The 17,072-nt window shown below is 43.2% G+C and overlaps 1 protein-coding gene across 1 annotated transcript in view; it reads right to left on the bottom strand.

Moving 5' to 3' along the window:
- ARHGEF18 (Rho/Rac guanine nucleotide exchange factor 18) overlaps positions 1–17,072 on the bottom strand; it is a 250,998-nt gene that overhangs the window by 188,116 nt on the left and 45,810 nt on the right. The window contains exons 6-8 of the mRNA XM_033956918.1: positions 16,013–16,093; positions 13,407–13,512; positions 6,511–6,664 (exon numbers count right to left, since the gene is read on the bottom strand). Of these exons, the coding sequence (XP_033812809.1) occupies positions 6,511–6,664; positions 13,407–13,512; positions 16,013–16,093 (341 nt within the window). The remainder of the gene's footprint in view (positions 1–6,510; positions 6,665–13,406; positions 13,513–16,012; positions 16,094–17,072) is intronic.

Genomic DNA, 17,072 nt, shown 5'->3' with positions numbered 1-17,072 from the left:
CCCCCCCACTCCCCATACCTATTTAAATCTTCACCAGCATGAGCAAATTCTCCTGCCTGTTCTTTGCAATGGCCCAGCTCCCCTCTGAAATCACGTCTGGGTCGCAGGGCCAGGAAGTGACATCAGAGGGAAAGCCAACACTAGCACAAGCTAGTTGCTAGGGAAGCTGCTCGCACTGGCGAAGATTTAAAAAGGTGTGGGGGAGAAGGGAGGGCACGAGTGTGGACTGGGGGGCGGGGAAGGAGCAGGGGGAGTGCAGAAGGAGTGGAGGGGGCACCTCCTACCCTCGCTATGCTACTGCCTACCACAGAACAGGTATAGTATAGTAGAGCAGACAACAGCAGAGCAAATTCTTGTTTCTCTCTCTCTCGCTATCTCTCCATCATCCACCCATAAACACACATTCTGTCCTATTACATAACAGGTATAGCACATAGGCAGTGGCGAGGCAAGCTATCCATACACATAGAGGGGCAAAATCAAAACATACATCTAAGTCCAATTTGGACGTAGGGCGCTAGTCGCCCAAAGTCGGCAGGGCACAAATGTCCATTCTCAAAAAATACGTCTAAAGTATACAGTTTTTCGGAAATCGTCCATCTGTTCGTCCAGGCATTTGATTGTCTACATCTATCTTTATATTATATTCTCGTTCAAATATTCGTCCAAGTCCTAAATGGTCAGAAAAAGACCTTTTGGACGTGGAAAGGGCCAGCAATGTGATGGACTGGCCACCCAGAAATGGCAACAGAGCAGTGAGGCACCTTACAGGGCACTGCTGTGAACTTAACAAAAACGGGGGCCACATAAACATCTCACCAGAACTCCCACCTGTCTACAACCTGAATAGCCCTTATGGCTGCAGGTGCCACCTATATGGCAGTAAAGTAGAGTTTTGTGGAGTTTTGGTGAGCTCACATTTTCTACCATGAATGTAGTGGTTAAAGTAGCTTATGGGCCTGGGTGCTCCTCTCTATGGTTCACTAGCCCACATCCCAGGCTACTTAAGAGACCTCTGTGCAGCTCTACTAGGCTTTCCTATAGCAGGTACTGATGTTCCGGAGACAGGTATGTACGTTTTTATTCTGATTTTTATGGTGATATGAAGGGGTCAGTGATTGCTGGGGGAGTGTGTGGGGGTCTGTACTAGGTCTGTACGTGAACGGGGATCGCAGGATTCTCCCCCTAACCCACCGGACTCCCACGGGGACCCTCCTCTGGCCCACGGGACTCCCACGGGGACCCCCATTTAGCCAATGGGACTCCCACGGGGATGGAAGGCTTTGGAAGCAGGGGTCGACCATATAATATAATGGACATGTCAGCCTTAATAAAAGAGGGGGTTTATAAGTTAATTACCTGAACAGAAAACAAAAAGAGGGTTCCACCAAAGAGATTCCACAAGGAAAACAGCAGCGCAAACACAAAAGAAACTGTGAAATTGATGATCTTGTCAGAAGTAATTGCTGCTTTTTATGGGGACGGGTGGGGATGGAGGTAATTCCTTGCGGGGATGGGTGGGGACAGAGAGGATCCTGACGGGGACGAGTGGGGACGAAGAGGATCCTGGCAGGGACAGGTGGGGACGGAGAGGATCCTGGCAGGGACGGGTGGGGACGGAGAGGATCCTGGTGGGGACGGGCGGGAATGGGTGGGATTTCTGTCCCCGCGCAACTCTCTAGTCTGTACTTTATGACTGCGGTGGTTATTTGGTCACTTTGGATACCTTCTGGGCGCTTAGACCTGGTTTTAAATTGCCTAAGTCACAACGTCTAAGTTCCGTCCAGGCAGCCTCGTAAAACTTTCAGTTATCCCTGCAGTACAACTAAGTCTAGGGCGGTCCACATCCTGCCCAAATCACGCCCTCACCACTCCTTCAAAAATGCCCCTTTTAGCTCTGGGTGCACAACGGCATTTAGAGACCTAAAATGTCCCTCGATAAGTCTAATAAGCTGTTTAGATTATCAACACTTGGATGACCTGTCTTTTAGGTCTTTCCATTTTGATTATGAGCCCCACAGTCACATACTACCCTACCACAGAACCTGTATATATTAGCACAGGCAAACAGCACAGCAAACTCCCTTCTCTCTCTTCCTTTTCATTTGTGTACACTGTCCTGCCATTATTCCTGAGTCTGGCTTCAGGGAGATCACTTCTAGGGGTGAGCAGATAAATCGAATCTAGGACCAGTCCATTATCCTGCTGAGACTAGTTAGCACCAGCAAAAGTGGGACCCAAGCTGAGACCCACCATCTCATTTATATGTGTTTATGGTTATACTAGTCTTTAAGCCCGTTACATTAACAGGTGCTAGAGTAGATGTCTGTCTGTCTGGGTATTTTTTTTCTTTGTCTCTCTCTCCTTGCATGCTGCCTGTCTGTCATTTTTTCTGTCTGTGAATCTCCCTGTGCCTCCTTCCTATGTCCATAGTACCCCTTTCTATGTCCTTAGTGCCCCCAGTGCCTCCTTCCTCCCCCCCCCTCCGATGCCAGCCTGCCTTCCATTGAAAACCCCCCACCCCCTCCGTTGCCTCCCATAACCCTTCCATTGAAACCCCCCATGCCAGCCTGCCTGCCTCCCATCCCCCTGAGCAGCATATTTCCATGGAAATCCCCCCCCGATGCCATCCTGCGTGCCTGCCTTCCATTGAACCCCCCACCCCCCTCCAATGCCAGCCTGCCTGCCTCCCATCCCCCTTCCACCGAACCCCCCATACCAGTCTGCCTCCCATTCCCCTGAGCAGCATGTTTCCATGGAAACCCCCCCCCGATGCCATCCTGGTTGTCTGCCTTCCATTGAACCCCCCACCCCCCTTCCGATGCCAGCCTACCTGCTTCCCATTCCCCTTCCACTGAAATCCCCCTCCATGCCTGCTGCCTGCTTGCTTGCCTCCCATCCCCTTGAGCAGCATTTTTTCATGGAACCCCCCCCATGCCATCCTGTCTGCCTTCCATTGAACCCCCCCCACCCCTCCTCCGATGGCAGCCTGCCTGCCTCCCTCCCATTCCCCTTCCACCTGCCTGACTCCCCCCCCCGCCGCCGCCGCCACCCCGGCACAACCAAAACCCCCATTGACCCTCCCACCGCTACAGGGCTGACAAACCCGGCAGGAGCAGCAGCGTCGCAGGCACACTAAACGCTGCTTCGGGTCTTCTACTGGCTTAATTTCCTCTGCCGCGTCCCTGATGTCATCAGGGACGCGGCAGAGGAAATTAGGCCAGTAGAAGACCCGAAGCAGCGTTTAGTGTGCCTGCGACGCTGCTGCTCCTGCCGGGTTTGTCAGCCTTGTAGCGGTGGGAGGGTCAACGGGGGTCCAGCTCCGACGCGTCGCTAGCAGCGGCTTGAAAAAAAGGAGACTGAGGGTCAACGGGGGGGTCCAGCTCCGGCGCGGCGCTAGCAGCGGCTTGAAAAAAAGGAGACTGTGACGTTAAGCGTGCATGCGCACTCGTGCCGTCGCGATGGAACAGGGAACACGACTTTCGAGTTCGCATGCGCGCTTAACATTTTATTATTATTGATTCATTAGGTTCTTAATATATTGCCTTTCAGGGTGTGACTCAAAGCAGTGTGTATAAAACAGCGGTCTCAAAGTCACAGCCCACGAGTAGCCCCCCGGTACTATTCTGCGGTCCGCGTTCTGGATGCGAAGATAGAAAGTCGGTTCCCTTGCTGCAATGTTTTTTTCCATTCAAAGCTGTGGGTGGCAGCTCCTCGCGTGATCTGCGCCTACGTCGGAAACCTGTCTGACATCACAATGTCAGAGAGAAGGCTTCTGACACAGGCGTGCATTGCACGAGGAGCCGCCACCCCGCAACTTTGAATAGAAAAAAAGACCGCAGCAAGGGAGCCAACTCTCGATCATCGTGTCCAGGGAAGGAAGTTGGAAGAAGAGAAATGCTGCTGCTGCACAAGGGGTAGAGAAAGAGAAATACTGCTGCTGCTGCATGGGGGAGGGGGAAGAGAAAGAGAAATGCTGGTGCTGCACGGGGAAAGGGGGAGGGAAATGTTGCTGCTGCACCCAATTGGGGAGAGGGAAGGAGGGAGAAGGAAGACAAGGGAGAGGAGAGGAACGAGAGATGCCAAATCCGAGGGAGGGAAAGGAAAAAAGGAAAGGAGATACCAGACCATAGAGGGGGAGGGAGTGATGCCAGGGCATGGAGGGAGTGGGAAAGATGCCAAGGCATGGGGGAAGGGAGGGAGATGCTAGGGCATGGGGGAAGGGAAGGAGACACATGCCAGACCAGGGGAAAGGAGGGAAGGAGGGAGGGTGAGAAAGGAAGGAGAGAGATGTCAGACCGTGGAAATAGGGAGAAAAGGTGAGAGAGATAGGAAGGGAAGATAAGACATGGAAAAGTAGATTTTGAGAAGAAAGCAGAAAAATGGAAAAATTGAATGTTAAGTTAATGCCAAAGATGGATGCAAGGAAGACAGAGAGAAAAACAGTCAAAGGACAAGAAGGCCCTGGAAACATAGTTAAAAGCACAGAAAAATGAAGTCACCAGACAACAAAGGTAGGATATAAGTGGTATATAAATAATTAAATAAATAAATAAATAAAATAAAAATAAATATCTCCCCTTTACTGCCTTTCCTCCAAAGTATACAGATTGAGATCTTTAAGTCTTTCCCTATATGCCTTATGACAAAGACCATGCACCATTCTATAAAGTGCTGTTCTAGTGCATGAATCTGAAAAGGTGGCATGGCTGGGGGAGGGGAAGGGCAGATCATGGGCATTTCTTGGCCTAAATGGGTGTGCCTAAAAGTTATGACATGCACTGGTGCTCGGCATGATTCTGTAAGGTGCATATACCTTTTGTAGAATCACACTAAGCACCATTCTAGACGGCGCTGATTTTTAGGGCACCATATGTAGAATATGGCCCTTACTGCATAAATCCAAGGGAGCATTCATAGGAAAGAAGCATGGACAGGACCACCATTATGAGAATAACTTACAGAATACTGCAAGGGGGGGAGGACATGGATCCTAGACTGCAAGTAGGGAGGGAGCGGAGGGGACATGGATCCTGGACTGCAAGGAGAGAGGGAGAGTAGGGGACATGGGTCCTGGACTGCAAGGAGAGAGGGAGAGGAGGGGATATGGATCCTGGACTTCAAGTAGGGAGGGAGAAGAAGGAACACGGATCCTGAACTGCAATGGAGGGGGAGAGAAGAGGACATGGATCCTGGACTGCAAGTAGGGAGGGAGAGGATGGGACATGGATCCTGGACTGCAAGTGGCGGGGGAGGGTGCATAGATGTTAGATTCATAAGTAGAGGGGAAAGGGGATGAGAAGGAAACCCAGGCCAGAAAGGGGGGGTGCGAAGGAAGAGATGTTTGACTAGAGAGAGAGAGAGAGATATACTAGACCATTGGGAGTAGGGAAGGAATTCAGGATACGAGAGAGGTGGAAGGTGGAGTGATGGGAAATGAATGCTAGACCTGCAAGTGGGAACGGGGTGGGGGGATGGTAGACAGAAAGAGAGAGAGTGAGCAAGACCAGAAAGGGAATGGGAAGGGACAAAGAGAGATTCTTAGCCTGTGGAGAGAGGGGGAGAGATAGATGCTGGACTATGGGGGCCAAGGAGGGAATTCAGAGTGAAAGTGAGAGAGAGGAGGGATTTAGAGGGAGGCAGAACTGCAGTTGGACTGAGAGAGGGAACTGAGGAGGCTGGAACCTGAGAAAGGAAAAGACAGGAAGGAATTATAAGTGTCAGAATAGGAGAATTCTATGCAAAACACTACAATAACTTTGAGGGGGAGACCTAGTAAAATTGCAATAGCTTTACCTCCCTCCCATCCAGCCTTGAGAATGAACAGCTTCTTATGCAGTAAGCTAAGGGGGGAGACAAAAACATCCTGCTTTCATTGTGCACTTACTGAACATAGATGGCCCAGAAAATACAGGTCAGTTACAGAAGCTTAGCCTTGAATCTTATTGTTCCATACAGATTTATACCCTGCTTTTCGCTAATAGACTTAGCTATGTATTGTGGCACTAGGTAAGGACAAGGCTCTTCATTGTTCGTACATTCTAGTTCATTCTGTTTGTCACTGTATTCTGTACGAGAATGTTACTGAAAAACCTTTTAATTGTAGGGACCATATCTACAAACCTTTAAAAAAGTAGTGTTTGCCACGGAAAGCTTTGTGAAGCCGTGCGGAATAGGTTCAGGCAGGGTGCACTGGAGCCTGAAGCTGAAGGGGACAACATTCCCTCCAAACTACGCAGGAATCTGCTGCCCAGGTGATTCTTTAATGTCGTGTTTTCATTTTCAAGGGGCAGGCCAAATTCTGCAGGACTCCCAAGAGACCTGCCAAACCTTTGCGTTTGTAAATATGATATCGTAATGGAGAACCACCTCTGCCAACAGAAACACCAGGAGAGAGCTTCTGTGTAGCTTAGAGGGTACATTGAAATGATAAGGGCTGGGACGTAGAGTGAGGAGGGCATGCTGGGGGGAGGGGTGATGGTCTGGTGATGGGCAGGTAGGGGTACTCACACAGGCACTGCAGCCCATTCTTACTCAGCAGGGGTTTGCCGCAGAGTGTGCACTGGGTGTTGCTTGAAAAAGTTCCTGGCACCAGCTTGTGGCCATGTGCAGAGTCCCAGCTCTCTCTCGGTTCTTTTTCTCTTTGTGGCTCTTTGTTCTTACCCTGAAGGGGGAGGGAAAAGAAGGAAAGAAACAGACGAAAGACAGACTTAGTCTTATGAACACAAATTAAAGAGCTCTCTCTGAAATGGTTTATCTTACACTCCTGTAGTTCTTGCCATTTAAGACGGCAGGAGTTATTCTGACAAAATGTTTTGAAACTGTGACTTAATGAGTTTGAGGTTTAGCAGAACAAATAAAAACATTCTGGATTCAGTTTTGATGAGCTGTTTTTCCCTTCTTGCTGATGTTATGAAAAACAGGGCTAGGATCAGCCAATAGAACAGCTCTCCTGCCTTCCCACAGCATCTGACTAATAGAGAAGCTCTCCCAGCTACTTGTGCTTTCTTCTTTGACCTCTGACCAATAGAAGAGCTTTCCTAATGGCCTGTGCTCTCTCCCACAGCATCTGGCCAATAGAATAGCTCTTCTTGCTACTTGTGCTCCCTCCCACAGCTTCTGACCAATAGAAGAGCTCTCCTAATTGCCAGCTCTCTCCCACAGCATCTGGCCAATAGAAGAGCACTCCTAAAGCCTAACTACCTTTGTTCTTTCTGGCTATGTTCAACCATTAGAACAGCTCTCCCAGCAGTGTTGCCAGTTGGGCTAGTTTTTAAGCCCCACGGCGGAAAATAAAGGGCTTTGGTGGGTGGTGGATTTTTAGGCTAGTTTTTCCTGTTGCACTTGGCTTTTGAAGAGAATCACCCTGCATCTGCTGGGCTTTTGGACCACTATTTTCTGAAGATGGAGTGGTGGGCTACTACGTTCAAGTTGAAACTTAACACTGGTAAAATAAATCTGCTGCTGTTTTGGTCTCGTTATGTCCAGAAGTTTGAAGCGCTTTTAATTTTGGGAAGGACTTTTACATTAAGTGCTTGCTTTTATTTATTTTTTTTTTCTTGAATGTTTTGTATTTGGGTAATGGTCTTTTGTACAATATTGGGATATATGCAGTGTATAAATAAACATTTTGTATGTGTATGAAGCATTTGTTAGATAAATTAGAGGTGTTTCCAGCTGCAATTGATTGAGCTACTTTTTGGGCTACTCCGAGCATAAGTTGGGCTATTTTTGGGCTACTTTTTGCCATGAGTTTGGCTGGAAATTTTTTGCCATTTGGCAACCCAGTCTCCTCTCTTCTGCAGCCACTAACTCACAGACTCTCTCAATTATCTCATCACTTTTCACCAGCTCTTCTTTCAGTCACATAATCACAGGTTGGTTGTAGGTGCTCTTAGTATCCCTAACGTCATCAGCAGTGAGTTGGGAACAGCAGAGCGTCATGAGTATCAAGATAAGGAATATGGTACTAGGGACAGGCTGACGAGTGTTTTCATCTACATGAAAAACTAAGTTTGTGGCAAATTTTATCTTTTTCAAATCCATAAAGAGCTCAGAAGTATTTCACAAAAGCCAGTGTATTTTATGAATACCTGATCACTGCTTGATATCTCTACTGGATTCTCAAAACTCATGCTCTTTCAGTACCAAACTAATCTGTTCAGGTCACCAAATTTGAAAAGATTGAAATGTTCCAACCCTAAACCAAATTATTCGGTTTACAGAATTTCACTCATTGCAAAAATGGTTATGATAAAGGAAGATCTCAAAAAATATCATCTGTGAAGTCTGTCAGGTTGGATGGAAATGCATTCAGATCTGAAATTGTCACATATTTAAATATTCCTGCTGTTATTCACTAAAGAGTGAGGCAACCATGGTTGATTGCAAGGCCAATTTCAAGGTGATTTCTGTGTGTAAAAAGTGCTTTGCCCGCATTTAATCAAGTTTCAAGTTTATTTATACTTAATGAATCGCCTATTTTAAATTACTAGGCGATGTACAATACAATTAAACATATAATTAAAACATGGGTGGCAATATATAAATTAACTTTTGTTATACTTTAAAAAAAAAAAAATTAACATACATGATAAGAAAATATTAGTTTAGGACAAAAACATACAAGAAACGTGAGGATAGATAGGGGAGAAATTACAATGTTTGAAAAGGGACAAAAGAATTACAACAATGGGAGAAACAAGTGGAAGGGAGATAGAAACATGCCGGAAAGATGAGAAAGAGATATAATCTTAAGAATCATAGGCATCTTTAAAAAAAAATGTTTTTAGAGTTTTTTTGAATACGGTAAGATCTTTTAAATCTCTGATGTATTGAGGTAAGAGATTCCAAGATTGAGGGGCCATAATGGAGAACATGTCATTACGCCTAGTACCAATAACCTTCAGTGAGGGGACTGAAAGGAGGTTAGAAGAGGAAGAGCGGAGCGGTCGAGTAGTATTATAGGGGATCAACCATCTATTGACAAATTGTGGCTCACTAAAATTTATGGTTTTAAAAACTAAGAGTAATAATTTAAACGTAATGCGATGACTTATTGGGAGCCAATGAGATTTGATTAGCAGGGGAGTGACGTGGTCGTACTTTTTAGCATTATAAATTAATTTAACGGCAGTATTCTGAATCAATTGCAGCCTTTTTTTTTCTTTTTGTGTGATGTTAATAAAAAGGGAATTACAGTAGTCTAGTTTAGAAATTATTAAAGAATGAATGAGAATATTAGTGGATTTGGGTTGTAGAAACTTGGAAAGTGAACGGATTAGCCATAATTTATAAAAACATGTTTTAACAGTATTACTGATATGATCATGATAAGTAAGTTTGTCGTCTATCCAAATGCCTAAAATTTTTATAGTAGTCACCAGTTCTAATATCGTATTATTAATGGAAATTGGAGAAATTAGTTTTATGTCTCTTTTCCAGGTAAAGAGCATTGTTTTTGTTTTTGTAAGATTTAAAGCCAATTTGTTTGTTGAAAGCCAATCTTGTATTGAAAGCAGTTTTTTATTGATACCTGTAATATCGTCCAAGCTTTCTGGATCTAATGGATGAATAAGTTGTATATCATCAGCATATGCAAAGGCTGTAAAATCTAAAGACTGAGTTAGGTTTAGAAGAGGAGAGAGGAATATATTGAAAAGAAGAGGAGATAGAATAGAACCTTGCGGAATACCGAAATTTGAGGTATAACTTTTAGAAGTGAGATCGTTAAAGCTAATGACGGAAGAGCGGTTTGTAAGAAAGGATGAAAACCAAACTAAAACTTGGTCTTTAATTCCAATTGAATCTAGACGATATAATAATAGATCATGGTCTATAGTATCGAATGCTGCTGTTAAGTCTAAGGAAATTAAAATTACCGATTTATGGTGATCTAGAAAGTAGTGGATGTTGTTGATCAAGCCTATCATAGTGTATTCAGTACTGTGATATTTACAAAATCCGGTTTGGTGTGGGTGAAGAACATTAGTTGTTTCAATGAAATCTGTGAGTTGTTCAAAGACTATTCTCTCCGTAAGTTTAGCCATAAAAGGAATGTTTGCAATGGGACGATAATTGGAGACTACTTCTGGAGAGACTTTATGATCTTTCAAAATCGGAAAGGTTATGGATTTTTTCCATTCCTGGGGAAGAGAGGCTGTAGATAAACTGTTTTGGATTAAAGATAGGATGAAAGGACCCAAACATGAAAATAATTTTTTAAGATAGTAGGGTGGTATTGTTTCTTCACGAGTACCCTTTAGGTTAATTTTACTTAGACTAAATTCGATATCATTAATTGTTGGGATTTTAAATTTTGAACATTTGGATGTCGGAATATATATAGAACTATCATTATCTGAAGGTTTGAAGGGGGCACTTGGCTGAAAAGTATTTCGAACGAGATCTAGTTTGGTGGAAAGATGATCCGCGATGTCTTGAGGAGAAATAGAACATTTTTGAGCAGTATTATTTTTAGATAAAGGGGAAACGGATTTCACTAAAGAGTATAAGGCAGATGGGTTTTTTGCTTCAATGATTTTTTTTATTATAATAATTTTTCTTGGCTTGATTGATTTTATATTTGTAAAAAGATGCGTGATCTTTGTAATGTTGTAAATTACTAATGGATTTATCTTTTCTCCATTTTCTTTCCAATGATCTCTGCTGTTGTTTTAAGAGTGTAAGTTCTCCTGTATACCAGGGATGTAATATTTTACGGAATGTGGAGGTTCTGGAAATTAGTGGAGCTTTGGTATAAATGAGATTTTTTAGTGTAGATTCCCAAATTCATAATTGTTCATCAAAAGAAGAAGAATAAAATTTTGTACTAATAGAGTTAAAGATGGTTGTTACGTCTTTCAATTCAATTTTAGAGAAATCTCTAAATGGTATTGTTTTGCGAGAGTTGGCTAATAGGTCCGGAATAGTTTGATGATTTATAAAATTACATGATATAAGATAATGATCAGACTATGGAATTGGGTGAATTAGAGGTTTAGTATAATTAGGGATTGAGCATTTAGGTATTAATATCATATCCAGAGTGTGTTTGGCGATATGAGTGGGTTGGTGAATAGTTGTGGATAAGTTAATAGAGTTAAAAAAGGTAAGCATATCATTTGTAATTGAATTTGTTTGGTCTTCAAAATGTATATTAAAGTCACCCAAGATCAGAGGATGGGTAGAAGCAGTACAATAATCAAGTATTAAGTTTTGCAAGGTGAAAATAGTGTTTTGTCCTATAGGTGGAGGGGCGTAAAGTAGTAAAAGGTCAGGTTTGAAGTAAGAATTTATTTTTACGTGTAAAAATTCAATGGGGACATTATCTACAGATTGGTCGCGTAATTCTAACAGACCTTTTTGAAAAATGATGGCTAAACCACCGCCTTTACGATTATGGCGGTGATTATAAATATAGTTGTAATTTGGGGGACAACAATAAGTTAGATAGGCTTCCTCTCCTTCTGTGAGCCAAGTTTCTATTATGCAAAGGATATGGAGTTTCTGTGCTAGAATAGTGTCTTTTATAAGATGATGTTTACTTTTGACAGATCTTGTATTAATTAGACCGATTGTTAATGTTGTATTAGTTCTCTTAGAATTACTAAGCTGATTGAATGTGCCCTCCTTCAAGGCTGCAGTCTGCATGTTCTACCATGACCTCCACACTTTTAATTGCTTTCAGGAGTGTGTATTTAGGGCGAGGGTGGGCGAATAAATATGTGAGTGGAATGCATTCTCAAATCTCTACATATGCAAAGTTCTACCCACACAAAAAGCCAGTGCCTTGTAACTCCAGTAAGGTTCAAAGGAAAAGTACACCTTGCAAATTGGTGCCAAATCTGTGGGTAAACAGCACACATGGTCTGAAACCTACCCCCAGAATATTACAAATTGTAGCCCTGGCTTTCTTCAGCAAGCCCTGAAAACTCTTCCTATCCATAAGAAAATCAGTTTTTTGAGTAAATTTGTTACCAAGTTAAGAAAACAGAAATATATAATGCCTGATATTCAAAGTGATTTAAACAGTTCAGAGGGCTCCAGGCCATTTAAGTCACTTATCCATAACTAACTGAATATTCAGCAGCATTTAACAGGTTAGTGGTGCTGAATTATCCACAGTTAGTGCCTGAGCCCAAACCGGCTAGGCTGTAGGCATTCCAGGCAGGGCAGGATTAATTCTTCGAGGGCCCCTAGGCACACAAGTACACTGGGCCCCCCTGGCCCTGTCCCTACCCTGCCCATGCCCCTCCCCTACCTCGCCCATGTCCCGCCCCCATTTATCTGTTTTCTTCAGCAACTCTTTGCACTTGCCAGTCCACCCACCTCCGACATCACTTATTCAGGTTGGTTGATGGCGATGCCGGGGGAGGGTGGTGTTGTCGATCTCCCGGGGGGGGGGGGGCAGCGCTGCCGATCTTTCTCGGGGGGGCCCGCGTTGCCAAGGGAAAAAAACAAACAAACCGAGTCCTCTGTTTCATCGGGCCCCCCTGGCAACTTCAGGCCCTAGGCAGGTGCCTACTTGGCCTATTGGTTAATCCAGCCCTGATTCCAGGGGAGGAGTTAGCACTTGTATGTGTTTAAGTACCAATATTCAGCCCTTAATCACATAAGGTAACCATATATAAATAGGATTGCTTTTTATGTGGCCCAGTCTTATGCAGTTCATTTTATGCGGTTAAGGGCTGAATATTGCCCGTAATCACATAAGTTTTAGCAGCCAGTCTATAACTGGATAATCAGTGCCAGTGCCTGGACATAGCTGAACATTGCATATATAGCAGGGGTCTCAAAGTCCCTCCTTGAGGGCCGCAATCCAGTCGGGTTTTCAGGATTTCCCCAATGAATATGCATGAGATCTATGTGCATGCACTGCTTTCAATGCATATTCATTGAGGAAATCTTAAAAACCCGACTGGATTGCGGCCCTCAAGAAGGGACTTTGAGATCCCTGATATATAGGAATACAGCCAGCAGCAGACATAAAAAGTCTCAAAATATAATAGTTTCCTGTGATATCTATCTAAATACAGTATTATAGATAGATAGATACCTGCCAGTGTATTCATTTGGAACAAGATATCCCCTAAAAGCTGGTTACCCTTAGGTGATCTTTGAAGTAGGCTAAGGTGTGCAACTGTCTTAGCGAGTGCTAACACAGTAGGATATGTTACTAACTAGCTGTATGCCTGAATAGCTCATTCTAATTGATAAGGTTAAAGTTCTTGCTCTTTTTTGGGTGGCCCAAACTTTCTGATATTCTGTTTGATGACAGCTCCCGTGGTTGGAAAAATGTACTATTTAATGCTGCTGTGCACGGCCTGTTTTGTGGTCTGACATTAACCTCTGATGGTGGCAGAATACATCTCCTCACATCTAGTATCCCCCATGTGGCCTCTCACCTTATCTTTCTGCCAGGATCCCGTCACTCGGCTCTTCAGCGAGCTTAACGTCCTCTTCACTTTTGTTCCTTTTTCAGCTTTGTAGATCTTCTCATTGCCTTCCATTCTGAAACAAGCCAAGAGCGAGCAGTTCTTAGAGATGGACTTGGGGAAATGCCTTCAACATACAATGAGGACAAATAACGTGGGCACCTCGCTAACGATCACGATAGCAAAGATCAAGAACAAATCACTCCTAAAGACAAACCTGGGAGGGTCTTTTACCAGCAAGCCAAAGCGCCAAAGTGGGCACCTTGCTAAAGATCTAAGGCAGGGGTGTCCAACCTTTTGGCTTCCCTGGGCCGCATTGGCCGAAAAAAATGTTTCTGAGGGCCGCACAAATGCGCAAACGCTGCAGCAAGACAGAGGAGGGAGCTGGCAAGATGGTAAACACCCAAGGGTAGCGGAGGAAAACACTGCATCGCCCTCGACCGGGGCCACACAAAATCCTTCACAGTGCCATAGGTTGGACACCCCTGATCTAAGGGCTCCTTTTACTAAGGTGCGCTAGCATTTTTAGCGCACGCACAAAATTACCGCGTGCTAAACTACACAGTACACTTCTAGAATAACCCCAGCTCAATGCTGGCGTTAAGGTCTAGCGCGCGTGCTATTCCACGCGTTAAGGCCCTAATGCACCTTAGTAAAAGAAGCCCTAAGTGTTATTTTGCTTGGGATCTTTATTTGTACTATACAGCATTCACACTATATGCAACAAAAATATAATGCTGTAATGCTTTTTATTATTTTTACTATTTTGTTAAATATTTTTTCTTATGCTTTCTTAATGCTCTATATCCACAACCTTTGTTAAGTGAAAGACACTTTTACAATGTGCTCAGTGCTCCTCCACCCAGGTCATTAGCAAAACGCTGTAACCGTGTGAGTGACTGCTGGGAACCATCATCGAACATGTATGTTCCCATCTGTATATCTACTCAACTTCACAAAACATCGACCAGCAAGTCCTTTAGTAGTTGCATAGTTTCCCCTTCTGCTTTAGCTCCACACCATCCCGATCATTGGTAATTTTGTGACAAAGATAGCCGCGCCATTTTTTGAGGTTAAAAAGAGGAGCAAAAAAATGCCGCGGCTATCTTTGTCACAAAATTACCAATGATCGGGATGGTGTGGAGCGAAAGCAGAAGGGGTAACTATGCAACTACTAAAGGACTTGCTGGTTGGGAAGAACCCCTTTCCTTAAAGATGCTTTTAGAGATGTTTGCAATAGCAGAAAGGTCTTTTAATTAAATTGATATCTTATACTGAGTTTAATGAATGCATTTTATTGCAGGGGACTTTTTCTTGATACAGCCTTCGGGCGAAACATATCGGAATGACAGGTCCCTTCCCGATAGCTACTGACAAAGGGAAAACTCAGAAAATGCAGAAAAAAAGATAAGTTGAAAGATTAAGTGTTTATTTATGTATTCAAGCACTGAAGTATAGAAGCACTAATGTACTAAAGCACTTTATATAAAACATAACGGTCTGATGAGGAGTCTAGTGCCACATAGTATTTGGCCACTCAGACCAATTGGCTAATACTGGCACTTCTGAAGACCAATGAATAAGTAAAAATTATAAATGAACATGTTATGAAGTACTGTTTGTGGAGAACACAAGTGATAGTATAACTGCTGTACACATTACTTATTCAGTATATAGAAATTGGTGACATAACATAATTGCTTTATATTGGATTCTAAATACAACTGGTAGCCAATGCAGTTGTCAGAGATACAGGGTAATATGCTCATATTTTGGTTATCAATCTAGCCGCGGCGTTCTGGATCACCTGCAATGCCCAGCACCTGGTTTGGTTATTCCTAGGTACAAGACATTGCAGTAGTCCAGCCGCGACAGAATCATTGCTTGTACAACAGCACGAAAGTCAACTGGTGACAGCACTGGTTTTAAGCGATACAATAAACGTATCTGTGCAAAACATACTTGCACTGTCTTTACCACTTGACAACTCATGTTTGAATATGGCAGAAAAATGTCCAAGTCATAAGCCCACCCTAGTCCCACTCACACCACATCACTAACGCACACCATTGTGACTTAGACATCCTACTGCTCAAAATCATAGATATTCATCTAGAAAATAGACTTCAGAAATAGAAAATTGGAAGGGGATGGCAAGAAAAATATCTATCTGCCCATTTATGCTATTTTTGGGGCGTCTTTCTCTTTTCAAAATGATTCTCCAAACCAACAATTCAAAAATGTTGCAAACTAACAACATTGTACTCGTTATCAACCTTAAGGTTTCTGTTCTCATTATTCTTTGATTTCCTCTCCTACTATCAGCTCCCTAACATGGTGTACCCACCCTTCATATTGCCCTAGAGATGGCATTGCCAGCTCACCCCAAGTGACCCCAGAGAAGCAGCTGAATACAGAGAAATTGTTCTGATTTCCCAGGGATGAATAGGATCTGCTTCTCTGTCCATGCAATGGTGCAAGATCAGATCCTGGATCAGCTCCTCTGGGATCATCCAGATGAGCTGGCAGCCTGACCCAGATCAGACATCAAGTTGGCAGCAGGTATGCTCACTCACTCGTCTGAGAGGAACTCGAACCAGGTCAGGTTCTGCTTGGACTCCTCAGTGCCCGCCTGTGAAAGGACTCGTTGCTTCACCCTGTGGAGAAACATAGAAACATGACAGCAGATAAAAGCCAAATGGCCCTTCCAGTCTGCCCATCCACTATCACCTTCTCTCCCCAAAAGATCCCACGTGCCTGTCCCATGCTTTCTTGAATTCAGACACAGTCTTTGCCTCCACCACTTTTATTAGGAGGCAATGCCACACATCTTCCACCCTTTCTGTAAAATAGTATTTCCTTAGAATACTCCTGAGCCTATCATCTCTTAACTTCAATTTATGCCTTCTCACTCTGGAGTTTCCTTTCAGTTGAAAGAGACTCGTCTCGTGTGTATTTATGCCACGTGGGTATTTAAATGTCTCTATCATATCTCCCTTCTCCTGCCTTTTCTCCAAAGTATACATATTGAGATTTTTTTTTTTTTTTTTATAATTCTTTATTCATTTTCATATTTTACATGAAGTGTACAAAATATTGAGTTACAACTAATGAATACACAATATCACTTTTATATCTATTACATAATATTCTGAACAAATTTTTTTTATCCCCTCTCCCACCCCCCACCCTTCAAGTACTTTCCAATCACCTTATACATATTGTATACCATATTATAACATGTTATGTAAAATTATTTTCACTACCCCCCTCCATGTGTGCCATAAAGAAGACAAGAAAAAGAAGAAAAGAAGAAGATAAATCCTATTATTCATTCAGTACAATACTTTGTCAATGGCCCCCATATTTTTATAAATTTAGGATATGTCCCTCTTTGTATTGCTATTACTCTTTCCATTTTGAATATATGACAAATTGTATTCCACCAAAATGTATAATTAAGGTTACTATGATTCTTCCAGTTATTGGTTATATGCTGAATGGCAACCCCTGTCATGACTAGTAAAAGCTTGTTATTTTCTGGTGAATTTGACTTTTTTTTCTCATCATCATTCCAAATAACACTGTATCATATGATATTGCTACATGATTTTCCATCAATTTATTAATTTGTGG

This window comes from Geotrypetes seraphini, chromosome 8 (genome assembly GCF_902459505.1).
Source record: "Geotrypetes seraphini chromosome 8, aGeoSer1.1, whole genome shotgun sequence".
NCBI classification, from domain to species: Eukaryota; Metazoa; Chordata; class Amphibia; order Gymnophiona; family Dermophiidae; genus Geotrypetes; species Geotrypetes seraphini.
The sequence above is the reverse complement of the archived record's forward strand: the minus strand, read 5'-3'. Positions and strand labels throughout refer to the sequence as shown.